The sequence below is a fragment of the Schistocerca serialis genome, chromosome 9, assembly GCF_023864345.2.
Source record: "Schistocerca serialis cubense isolate TAMUIC-IGC-003099 chromosome 9, iqSchSeri2.2, whole genome shotgun sequence".
In the NCBI taxonomy this organism is placed as follows: Eukaryota; Metazoa; Arthropoda; class Insecta; order Orthoptera; family Acrididae; genus Schistocerca; species Schistocerca serialis.
In genome coordinates, this window is record NC_064646.1 from 168,296,464 (window position 1) to 168,309,613 (window position 13,150).

Below are 13,150 nucleotides of genomic sequence, written 5' to 3' on the forward strand. Positions count from 1 at the left end.
GATGTATTGTCATGGATGGAAATCACGTTGAGCACCTCCTACGAACACGTATTCAGATCTCATAAAGTACGATTTTCTGGACCCATGTTTATTGCAATAATTTTATTGTGGCCGTACCTGTCTCCATAGCCGAGGTCGCTATTACACGTCTGTGTAGTGGCGCTCGACTAAGAGGTGTGTGGCTCGAATCCTGTTGGTGGATCAAACGTTCACTACCAGTACTTCGCATGCAAGAGGAGAAGAGGTGGTGGTGCAGAGTGGCTGATCACCAATCTTAGCGTCAATGTGATTGATTAAATTTAGAACCACTCTAAAGTGTGGAATGAAGTGAAGGCAAGTGATACTGTTGATGGTCATTGGCTGGTGAGAACGATGGAATGAGACGGACAGTTTGTATACAGGGTGAGATAATTACAACAGTACGAGTGTACACAGGTCGATTTTACTAAATATGGGCAAACTGCAGGACAATGTCCCTGACAGAATAAGAAGCAAAACAGGTCGTATGGACATATGACCAGAAATGAGTTCCAAGGGAGGTATACCCCCTTGAATGTGCAGATAAAAGGTTTGTGGCAGTGTAGCTTTTAATGATTGAAATCATATACGACAACACAATGGGCAAGCGGGAGTGTTCCTTTTCTGCTAATATTTTGGCTCGACACTCAAGAGGGCGGTGAGCTGGAGCACCGTCATGCAGTAGCCACATTAAATTTCATCTTCCAACAGGAGAAGCACAGTGGAAGGATGACTGGTCCTACATGTTAGTCGCCTGTAATCCAATCCACACACTGAACCAGTACTGATGGTCCGCTGCCACCACACCACACAAGGGGAATTTCCGTAGCCCTCAGGGGTGTGTTGTGAAATGGTTCAAATAACTCTGAGCACTGTGGGACTTAACATTTGAGGTCATCAGTCCCCTAGAATTACAACTACTTAACCTAACTAACCTTAGAACATCACACACATCCATGCCCGAGGCAGGATTCAAACCTGTGACTGTAGTAGCAGCGTGGTTCCAGACTGAAGCGCCTAGAAGCGCTCGCCCAGAACGGACGGTGGTGTGTTGTGAATGTTGACGATACCGCCCCTTGTAAAAGTAGGCCCATCTGTGAATAGGAAGTATAACAGAAATCCCACAACGTGCCGCCATATGTGATGAAAGAGCGGGAGGTAAATCCATAGGTAAAAGGGCCAGCACACATTGTACGTCATATGGATATTGGCAGCTGTGGTGGAGAATATTCCACGTGGTCTTCTGGCTTACTCTAAGCTGTCTGGTGCTGATACTGGAATCATTATCAAAGATCTTTTTACCTCAAACTTCGCGTGGGTATACCCCACTGGGAACTAGCCATATGTCCACATGGCCTTTTGTGTCCTTCATCCTCTCAGAGACCGCTTCCTATAGTTTGTCCCATTTAGAAATATCACGTTATACTTAATCGTTCTGCCTTAACTCTCTGATCCTGTATACATATCGTCCGTCTCATCCCATCACCGTTGACCAGCTACGAAAATGCTCGCTTGTTGTATAAGGCGCCCTGGCAGGTGGCCACGAAGCGGCCAGTATAACGCTGTTATGTTATGTTATGTTACGGCTGTTGCAGAGCGAGAAGCTGCAGTTGTCGGCGTACAGCTGTGCCTGGCCAGATGCGGACCCCAGTTTGAAGCGCTCCTTGCGCATCATGATGGCTCGCCTGCAGAACCCCGTCAAGCTCACTGCCTGCAAGCTCTATGGACTCACCCGCGAGACATTCCTGCTGGTGCGTACTCTTCGTTTTATCTACACTAATGACCGTTAAAATTATAAGATCAGGGAGGATAACGAATAACGAAATTTTCTTATAGTGTATATACAGTACAATAGGAAGATTACATGTCTAATTTGTGGGTGATTGGGGGACGTACTGGGTACGAAATTTAGCGCACAGTGCTTGCACCGTGTAATGTAACGTCATAAAATTTTAAATTTATTTTTCTGCTTTGATATCTTTGAATAAAGTGACGTCAAAACGAAAGATAAATAACTAATAATACTATGAACAGTGTAATGTACCGTATTTTTAATTTAGACGACGCGGATCAGCAATCAGCAAACTAGCTCAGTACTCAGGGTGGTTACAGGATTATAAATAACTAATTGTCTCTCTCTTGAATCATAACAGATATTCCCCTATGTACGTATATCCAGAGTATAGTTAAAACTCATGTGCTTATAGCATCCGATAATATTTCGTATGTCAGTTCAATGTGGAGTAATGGAACCCGTAATTCAAGATCGTGGTTTCGTCTCGAATACCAATATAAGATAACAAGCCTAAACTTTTGCAGATGAAATCTTATACTAGAACTAGAATCCTGTAACCAGACCTTTCTGCTTGGGATATTATCTTGCAACCTTCAGAAAATCTGAAAGTATATTAAATTATTCGTAGCGGCCACATAGCTCGTGGAATCTAAAAGAAAGTTTAGTGTCATAACCGGCGGCACATCTCGAAGATGAGCTGAAAGAAAATTACTGATTATTTTCTAGTATGGGGCCTAACAATGGTCAATATTCCGTTAAGGCCACGTCTACTCATGGCAAGCAAGGTTGAAGAATACACATTATTGAATCCTGTACACAAATCTTAAGTTATGAACAACTATATTTTTTCTGAGTTTTAAACTTACATAGAAAATTACAGCAAGATGACCTTCAGACAATCGTTCTTTTCTCTTCAAGTCCAATAACAGAAGAAGACGATAATAGAATAGAAAGTTCAGACACAGAATCTCTAATGTCCATGGAACACATTGCAACACAATGCTTTTGATTACTCTTTGGTGCACTGCGCCAGCAATTCATACAATAACTTTCACCACATGGCACTTATAAACTCCACATTCATGGCCACCCCAGGAAATACAGCGGTAGTGGTCGACATGCTGGTAAGCGGGCCCGAGTTCTGGTGCTGGATGAAATTGTAACTGCCAGTATTTTTGAGGCAAGCGGAGCCAAGATGGTGGTATAAAGATTCTGGTCATCAGTCTTTGCGCCAATGTCCTGGATTAAATTTCGAACCTCTCCACAGCGTGTCATGAAGTGAGGACATGTGTCACTGTTGATGCTGATCAGTCCATAAGATGTCCGCCCCAGTAGCTGAGTGGTCAGCGTGACGGATTGCCGTCCTCTGGGCCCGGGTTCGATTCCCGGCTGGGTCGGAGATTTTCTCCGCTCAGGGACTGGGTGTTGTGTTGTGTTCATCATCATTTCATCCCCATCCGGCGTGCAGGTCGCCCAATGTGGCGCCGAATGTAATAAGACCTGCGATATGGCGGCCGGACCTGCCCCGCGGGGGGCCTCCCGGCCAATGACGCCAAACGCTCATTTCCATTTCCAGTCCATAAGATTGGGACATTAAGATTGGTGCCTGTTTGGTGCTATCTGAGAGAAGTAGGCTGTGTGCTGGTACCTAGTTTCACTCCCTCCCTTCTATCACCATCAATATACGACACAAACATAAGGCTATGCTACAAACTCATCCATTACGCTCACCTGAACTCAACAAATCCCCATACGACACATCTCTTACATATCCGTAAAGGAAGGGGCCAATGTGCACAGGGGAAGAACACCATTTCCGACTGGCTGCTGAACTGTCCCTGTGGGATTTCCTGGCCAACAACGCTGTACGACATTTACACCATGGAGATTATGCTGGCCAGGGTAACAGTCGAGATAGGGCAGAACAGAATAGCCAACACGCGGTCTTACGTAATCTCGTTTAATGATGCAGTCACAACCCTTAACACATTTGAAATGTAACAGCTGCTGTCCGTGTTACCAGGTACGCGAACCATAGGTGATGGTACTGTAGCCGAACGGTCTAAGGCGGTGCAGTCAGGGACTGTGCGGCTGGTCCCGGCGGAGGTTCGAGTCCTGCCTCGGGCATGGGTGTGTGTGTTTGTCCTTAGGATAATTTAGGTTAAGTAGTGTGTAAGCTTAGAGACTGATGACCTTATCAGTTAAGCCCCATAAGATTTCACACACATTTGAACATTTTTGATGGTACTGTGCACCCAGTGACGCCCTATACCCAGCTCGTGCAAAATTATACAAATGTGATACAATGTGGTGGTCTATAGCCTTTTGAATTACATGGTAGTAATCATAATTAAGTTGAATATATTAATTTTGCGTATATAAACTGAACTGTTTTAATAATAACTTAATAATTAATAGTTTTACATTTCAAGGAATAAAATAAAAGGGAAAACAAATTTTTGGCGTCTATGGGAACTGAACCCAGGTCCACGAATTACCCATCTATGCTTTAGACTACGCGTCCATGGTGTAGTCGTGACAATACGGCTTTAAAAATACCGTACGCTTACACGATACGCTACACACAGTTTCAAGGTAAAATACTTATCTTTTGCATTCAGTAATTTGTGGCAAATGACTGACTTCAGATTAAATATTCGTTGAGAACATGAGGGGCCTTTCCTAAAATTACCTTGCTATTCATCTAAATTACTCTTCAGTGTTGTTTCTACCCGCTTAGTCTAGTCTTGGAGAACTTGTTCTATGCAACTGATTGCAAAGAAATTCCTGTGTTGTTGTTAACATTAGTTTATTGCCTTTCTTCTGTAGTAGATTTATCAGGGCCACCTTCCATACTCCTGGGAGTTTTTCTGTTTTCTGAGTTTTCTGAAACATTAATTTTGGCTCTTTTTTATTTTTGATAGAGACAATTTCAAAAGTTCTGCTGTAATAGAGTCTCCTCCAGCAGCTTAATAAGGTTTTAATAACGTCTTCCTTGGTGGTTTAGAATACTTTTTTTCCAGATTTTCATCGTGTTCGAGTTCGAGCTTACGGATGGTTTAGAACAATTAAGAAGCTGATCAAAATATTTTGCAAATATTTCGAAATTTTCAGGGTTATGTAAGTCAAATCAGCGAGCGTTATCCCACGCCCCTCTGTTATTCGATTTTCATTTGAAATACATCTACCTAACTCTTTAAATCTCCCTTTCTCCTCCAAATATCTACTGGTAAGGGACCTCTTCAGCGGATCATCCGCAGAAAACACTTTCACACTAAATTTCCTCGTATACTCACACGTTTTACCACTATCTAGCCCAAATTAGCTATATTAATTTTATGAACATAAACTGAACTCCCATTTTTAAATTTTATAGTTAATAGCTTAACGGTGTGACGAATAAAATAAAATAGAAGTAGAAAATTTTATCAGAGGCACTCAAAACCAGATCCACAAATTGCCACTCTGCACTTAAGACCTTTTGCCCACAGTACCGTCACGACAATGGTTCTTTAAAAAGTCCTCACACTCGCGTTTGTGCAAAACACTTTATGAGATTTCAAAGAAATGTATTCAGAATTTTTAACATTGTGCAGCCCCATCAGCAACTGTGACAATTGAACATGTAACACATCAGCCTCAGTTGCAAACAGAAACCAATCTTTACCCAGGTTTCGGCCAAAATAATTTGGCCTTCTTCAGAAGCCAGTGACACTAATCTATTGCATGCCAAAGTTTGGCCATGTAAAGTGCGAAACTGTAGCACCGTAGTAACCAGTCGTAAATCTTGTCGGCTTACGAGTAGCAGAACACGAACGCTTTGTACGATTACAACAACATAATAAATCGGCGATAGCGGAACACCACCGTGACTGTGGACAGGTTCCAGGAAGCCCGAGTACTGGCGAAAGAATCGTGGATGCGAGAACGCAAAATACGGGAGGCGATTGAAATTACTAAGCAGCCTGACAACATCAACAGAGAAGATGGCTACAAACTCCCTGGGTCCTGGCTGCCGGCCATCCCAGTCAAACGGGCCGCGAGCGGTCGCGGGGCAGAAGCTACCCGGGACACGGAGGTATCTGCACAAACAGCTGTAGAGCAACTGTCAGGAGGAAAACTGCTCGACCAGAAGCCGAACGCTTATTGGCGAACAGCTACCAATCGCTGACGACATGGACATCCACGAATAGCCTCTTTCCTTCCATCTTCCCTTACGTCATGACTAGCCAATCATATTAGAACGCCAATTAAAAGTTTTACAACAGTGACGTCAGACATCGATAGTCTGTAATAAATAGAAGACCCATGCAAAACCAGTCGCGGCCTGAGGAAGGCCGTTGCAGTTCGGCCAAAACGTCGGTTCTAGTTTATTATTGTTGTTAGTTTCCACGTATCTTTAGATGACCATCCATAACAGACAAAAAAAAAAAAAAAAAACCATTAATGCCCGAAATATTATTGGATGAGTGGTAGAGCAATGAGATAAGTAACTTGCAAGCCCACATGACTGAATAAAATTGGATGTTGATTCCCACTTGGTGTATTAAAGTTGTGAATCTAACAAAGACCTAACGTTGCCTACGTTACCTACTTTAAATACGACTGCGAAGTATCTTGTGTAAAGAAATTCAGTGATCCACAATTTGAAGAACTAATTACGTAAATGATGCGCAAGTAAATGAAGTGAAAGAGTGCTAGCGAACAGCCATCTCACCACAATCCAGAACAAAGCTGCTTCAACGGCTAATTTCATTATCACAAGACAAAGTGTTTGCACTAAACAGAACGGCACTGCGTCACAGCAGCAAACGGAAGAGCTGAAACTGCGCCTTTGTCCGCCGACTGCGCGGCCTTGTGAACCGATTCTGCCGCCGAGCTTTGCTATTGGCTGACTCACGTCAAAGGCCAGAGCCCTTACTGAGACCTGCCTTACAGTTTCTACCTAGCGATATACTACTGCAGCACACAGCTAGATAACAAGCCCTCTGAAACAGACAAATGCCCAGCGACGGTCACGTCAATATGCAGCTTGAAATGTGTGTAGCAGCAGACGATTTTCAATGATCGCGAAGAAGTGACACGAGTTATTTACCGAAGAATAGAGAAACTGGCGGAGGCCGACCTCGGGGGAGGTCAGTCTGGGTACCAGGCAAATATAGCAACACCTGAGGCAATACTGACCTTACGATTTAGAAGATAGGTTACAGACAGAATACATAGATTACAGAAACTTTTGTCAGTGTTAACTAAGCTACACTCTAGGAAATCCTACAGGGATAAACGACAGCGAGCGAAGGGTTACATACACCTTGTCCCGAAACAGGACTGGCGACAAAAACCAGAAGAGCATTTCTGAAGAAGAGAACATTGTTAACATGGAGTACCAGTTTAGTTATTGGGAAGTACGCGGGCTATTCGGAAGGTACGGAACGATAGGTCGTGAAATGGAAACCACAGTGAAAATAAAAACTGTTTTATTTGAGACGGTTAGATACACCTTCCAGGTACTTCTCTACACAGTCGCCTCTCAGACTTAGATATCTGTTGTTGCGTTGTACCAACTTTTCAATTCCCTCGTTATAGAAGACAGCCGCCAGTGCTTTTCGACAATTTTCTACTCTGGACTGCAGCTCGTTATCTGTGTCAAAATATTGTCTTCATAGCCAGCGGCTAATTTGAGCAGAGATGAATCTCAGAGGTAGTCAATTACGGGCTGTATCGTGGGTGATCAAACACTTCCCATCGAAAACGCTGCAGGAGCTTCTTCTTTGCCCCCGCAGAGTGTGGCCAAGAATTGTCTTGTCGAACTATCCACTCGACAGTTATGCTATGTGGATTGCATAGCATCAGGCGAAATCTTTCACCAGGCCCTCATACTTGGCGGGAGACGCTAATTTCTAGCCATCTTTACCTTCTCACTGTGAGACACAGTGCCCAACGCATCTGTGCAAAGCTTCATCAGATTTTCACTGTATTTTCCATTTCGCGACCGATCGCTCCTTACTTTCCGAATAACCCTCGTATTTTCTGTAGGTTTTTGTCTGGAATGTAGCCTTGTACAGAAGTGAAGCGTTCAAGGTTAGCAGTTAATATAAGAAACAGAACTTTTTGTGATGTACTGCTAAACTTTAGATGGGTAAAACAAATAACTAAACAAGTGCTGCTGAATCGAGTTGTGGAGTAAAGAAATGTGTGGCACACTTTGATTACATGAAGGGAATGGCTGATAGGACACAAGGCATAAATAAATCACCAAGGCTTGACTCTAGCAAGCATGTGCAAACACATTCGGCTGCAGTAATTATGCAGAAATGGAGAGGCTTGCACAGGAGTGACTATCATGGAAAGTAGCATCAAACGACAGCTGAATATCACTGCACAGGCGTGCGTTAGCAACATTCTCTGCGGAGGCGGATGTCTGTCTTGGTTTCCACAAACTACCATACCGCCTATTTTTTATCAATCTTCGAAACGTTATCGTGAATTGAAAGAAAAACTGTTATAGGCCTCTTTCTGAAAGAGAATTTAATGAAACATTGTCATGTCTTCTGGTGTATTCTGTATTTGCTAGTATTGTACATCCGCTTGTGATATGATCTACAGTTTCTATTTGTTGTTTGTGGTATTGGGATCTTTAATAATATGCTTGCTCTAATTATTATTATTATTATTATTATTGTTGATGGAAATCTGGAAACATCATGTCCATTATCTTTAGGGAAACGCGTAACATTTGAAAGTCAGCTGTGTCGGAATGAATCACACCGAATATAAGCTGTAAGGGAAGTGATGTGCTGTAGGTGTAACAGCCCACTGTGACTAGTGACGTATCTATACTGTATCCGCCGTCCACCAAAGAGGGAGACTAGTTGTTAGCGGAGTATGCGCCCGTGACAGACTTCATGTACATTCGTACATATGTCGTATTTTCTTCTTTTGTTATTCTAAAACAATGTGGCAAATGTATGGGTAGGGGTTGTTTGGGGGGAGGAGACCAGACAGCGAGGTCATCGGTCTCATCGCATTAGGGAAGGACAGGGAAGGAAATCGGCCGTGCCCTTTCAAAGAAACCATCCCGGAATTTGCCTGGAACGATTTAGGGAAATCACGGAAAACCTAGATCAGGATGGCTGGACGCGGGATTGAACCGTCGTCCTCCCGAATGCGGGTCCATTGTGCTAGCAGACGTATGGCATACACAGACGATGAATATGTGGATATGCTTCTGGTCCTTAGTGGAGCTAATAACTGGGCTGGTGTTGTCGCTCGTGAATATGCTGCTAGATATCGTGATCGACGTCATCCAGATAAAAACGTATTTCGTCGTCTGGAGCTTCGCCTTCGGGAGACAGGTTTTCTTCTTCCACCGTTGCGTGACCAGAAGTCGTCCACGGACTCGCCGTACTCCAGCTACTGAGGAAGCTATACTGTACGTCAAACACCAAGAACTCTAGCGTAATACGCGTAGCGCAGGAAGACAACTGCGTGTTCCGCAGCGCCCTGTCGTTGACGTGCTGCACGAGCACGGGCTGCACCCCTATCATTATTCTTTAACGTAATACCTGTATCATGCAGACCACCGTCTGCGGATCCAGCTCTATGAAGGGTTCCAAAAACAACAACATGAAGCCAACGACGACTTCGCAAACACTGTAATACGGTCGGATGAAGTAGCGTTCACTCGTGACGGTGTCTTCAGTATGCTTAATGCCCACCATTGTGATGACGTTTACCCACAAATCACCCGCGACCGTGGATATCAAGTTCGCTCTGGCATCAACGTCTGGCCTGGAATATAGGGAGACAGGAGTTTGGATCCCCATTTGTTGCCCGACCAGGTGACTGCACGAAGATATCATGCATTCCTCTCAAACTGTTTAACGCATTGGAAGATGTTCCACTTCACTTTCGGCACAGGTTATGGTTCCGACATAATGGTGCGCCTCCACACTTTGGAATTAATGTGCGATGGTATTTATACGATACAGGGAAATGGCTCGGACGGGAGATCCAATTGCATAGCCTCCGCTTTCACCTGACCTAAATCCCCTGGATTTCTTCCTGTGGACACACATGAAGGAGCACGTGTATTCTACTCCGCCGAAACATGTGGAAGAACTGATAGAGCGTGTTCATGTTGCTCTTGTATCTGTGGATGTAGCCATGTTGCGAAGAGACCAGAGTTGTTTGATTCAGCAGGTGGCACAATGTTTAGACATACAAGGGATTCACTTTTAGCATCTGCTCTGAAGACAACGTATTCTTTTGTGAACATAATGCGATCATTAATTAATATTAATTATTATTATCATTAATTATTATTATCACTGGTTGCTAATGTCGTACATCTGAGCGATTCTACTGCGTGTAGTATACATGACTAGTAGATGTTGAGTTATTCAACTGTGCACTCAACCTTAGCATCTCGAAATTGCTATTGCTATTGTTTTCGTAGTTATTCTGTCCTATGACTGGTCATTCGTTTCAACTGTCTATTTCTGACTTGTGTGATCATGTTTTTGTTACGTTCACCGCTACGAAACATTGTTCTACAAACGTCGAATATGTGTGGCTTAAGAAACGATGTATACGACAGTGTTGCAATGCAGAATGAAACTAGCAAATAGAAATAAATATACTTCAGCCCAGAATCTATCCTCAACCTCCTTCAAACTAACCCAAAACGCTATCCATTGCACCATCTGTACAGCACTACTGATATATGCTGACAGAGGTAGTTGCCGTACATATGATTACAGTGTTGCCAGATTACCAGTCTTTAACGTCCATTTGTTGCCGGAAATATGAGCACGATGAAATTTTGTGAGAGAAATTTTTGTGTTGCCAGTATGTGAGGAATCGCGCTGCAAAGTCCCAGTGTGCAAATTTTTCTTCACCCTGTACGAAGAAAAATACTACCACAACAGTTGTTACTTCCGTATTTACTTTGGTGGACGATAGATTAAAATCAGTACATCAGAAATTATTACTAATTGGAAATTTTTGTACCTTAGCTGAGACATTTGATTGCGTAGCCTATGTTACGCAGGTCATACCAAGGGATTCCATTTTGCGTCCTGTATTGTATCTACATTAGTTATCGTCATGTTGGGCACTCTGAAGAAAAAATCCTCATCCTTGTATATGAGAGAAACAGCGCCATTCGTCTTACTACTGGAGCAGTTAATAAATTGCTTAAAAATAGCAGTACGTGCATCAAGTGAAATATTGACATAACTCGATGCACACAGTTCAGTCCTGATCACAAAGGGCAGAAATTATGATCTGTTCACAGAGTGCAGTCTAGGAGGTATATGGCAATCAGTTTTTGAGAATGCAGATAAATCACATCTAAAATTGGAGAACCCCACATTTCATATAGCCCATCAGTTCAATCACATTCGAAGTATGCCACTGTGCAGGTGTGCGTGATACTTAAAGAATGTCCTTCGGAAACGTCTAAAAAAGGCTGTCTGTCTGCGTGTTATAATTATTGTGACGAATTATTACTTTCTAACGATATGTGATTATTTGTAATCATGAATTTACATTGAAACAGCACATACAAGTATGCACCACAAAATGTACTGGAGAATGATGAATACAAATTATACTGGAACAGAACCATTATAACAGATAAAACAACACCACATAACAAACCTGACATCATACTCACCAATAAAAAGAGGAAATTAACACAACTAATCGAAATATCAATACCCAATACAACAAATATACAGAAGAAAACAGGAGAAAAATTTGAAAAAATTGAAAAATACATCCAACTGGCTGAGGAAGTCAAGGACATGTGGCATCAGGACAAAGTGGACATTATACCAATTATTCTATCAACTACAGGAGTCATACCACACAATATCCACCAGTACATCAACGCAATACAGCTACATCCAAACGTATATACACAACTACAGAAATCTGTAATTATTGATACATGTTCGATTACCCGAAAGTTCCTAAATGCAATGTAACATATACCGTACAGTTAAAAGGAAGTCACGCTTGATCAAGGTCCGCGTCACTCTCCATTTTTAACCAGACATAACGTCTGGGAAAGGAAAGAGTAATAATAATAATAATAATAATAATAATAACAGTAACGCATGGAGATGCTTACTGAATAGCATGCGCTTGTCATTCTCAATGTTGAAACGCATAATTAGTGGTTCCATGCTGATAATACATACAACTTGCAATCGAGTTTGGAAATTATTTGCAAGGTACCTTGCTAGCTTTACTGCTGGCGTAAGGCCCTAACGACATGTAACGGACCTGAAGGTGGCAAGAATAATAGTTGGTACTATAATCTATAGCACAAGTGGAGGAGGGTATACAGAAAACAGATTTGAAATCTAATACATGCAGTGGTGTGAAACAGTTCGCGTACACGACACGTAAAAGGCTTCTTTAAAATCTGACCAATGAAGACGATAGTACTTCCATTTCTGTGTCCGTAGCACGTAAGCGCAAAAGTTTTCTAGAAAAGCCACCCTGATCGCTACATGACGATTAAGACGCCAGCCTACCACACGAATTTTACTTAGCAAATAAAAACAAATACACCTCGACCCAGACTCGAACCCTCGCCCTCCTACATGCTAACCCAAAACGCTACCTACTGCAGCAGCTGCACAGCGCTACTAGTATCTGCTGACAGAAGTAGTTACCGCACATGTTATTACAGTGCTGCCAGATTGTCAGTCTTTAACGTCGAATTTACTGCCGCAGATACGCGCAGATCAAAATTTTGTAGAGGGGAGTGAGTACATGAGTGCGTAACATTTTGAGCAGGAACCCATGTCCGGAAACGTACCGTTCACGTTCTTCGACGGTTTCAATCAGATGTGTAACGCGTCCACTTTTGCTGAGGGGAAGAGAAAAGTTTTAGAACCGCTTGCATAGGGTATACAGGATGACGTGTACAGTACTTCTATGGACTATTTCTTGTCAGATCGAATGCAAAGTTTAGTTTACGAGACCCCTGTAGAGACAAAGGAAGACACACTGTCGCGAGTTTTGGCCGCTGCACTAGAAAATTGAATAGATAACAGGTGCGATGATGCGTGTGTGCCAGAACATGCTTCATACGTTCTGTGTCTGTAACAATGTTGGTGGTTGCCACATCTAGCCGCTGTTGCAACCCATGAGCAGTGTTCTGTACACACAGTATTGTTGGGTTCTGTTTTGTTTTGGAATAATGTCAACACATAAAGTTTAAATATTAATACAAACAAATGATAAATAAATGTTTCGTTATGCCTTCTTTTGAATTGTTACCTGATAATTGTACTGTGCCTCGCCTAATTCAGTTCCTCA

General features: G+C 42.6%; 1 protein-coding gene across 1 annotated transcript in view; it reads left to right on the forward strand.

The window, feature by feature from the left end:
- Positions 1-13,150, forward strand: part of LOC126419453 (odorant receptor Or2-like) — a 113,776-nt gene that overhangs the window by 93,391 nt on the left and 7,235 nt on the right. Inside the window, exon 7 of the mRNA XM_050086641.1 lies at positions 1,614-1,769. Coding sequence (XP_049942598.1) covers positions 1,614-1,769 — 156 coding nt within the window. The remainder of the gene's footprint in view (positions 1-1,613; positions 1,770-13,150) is intronic.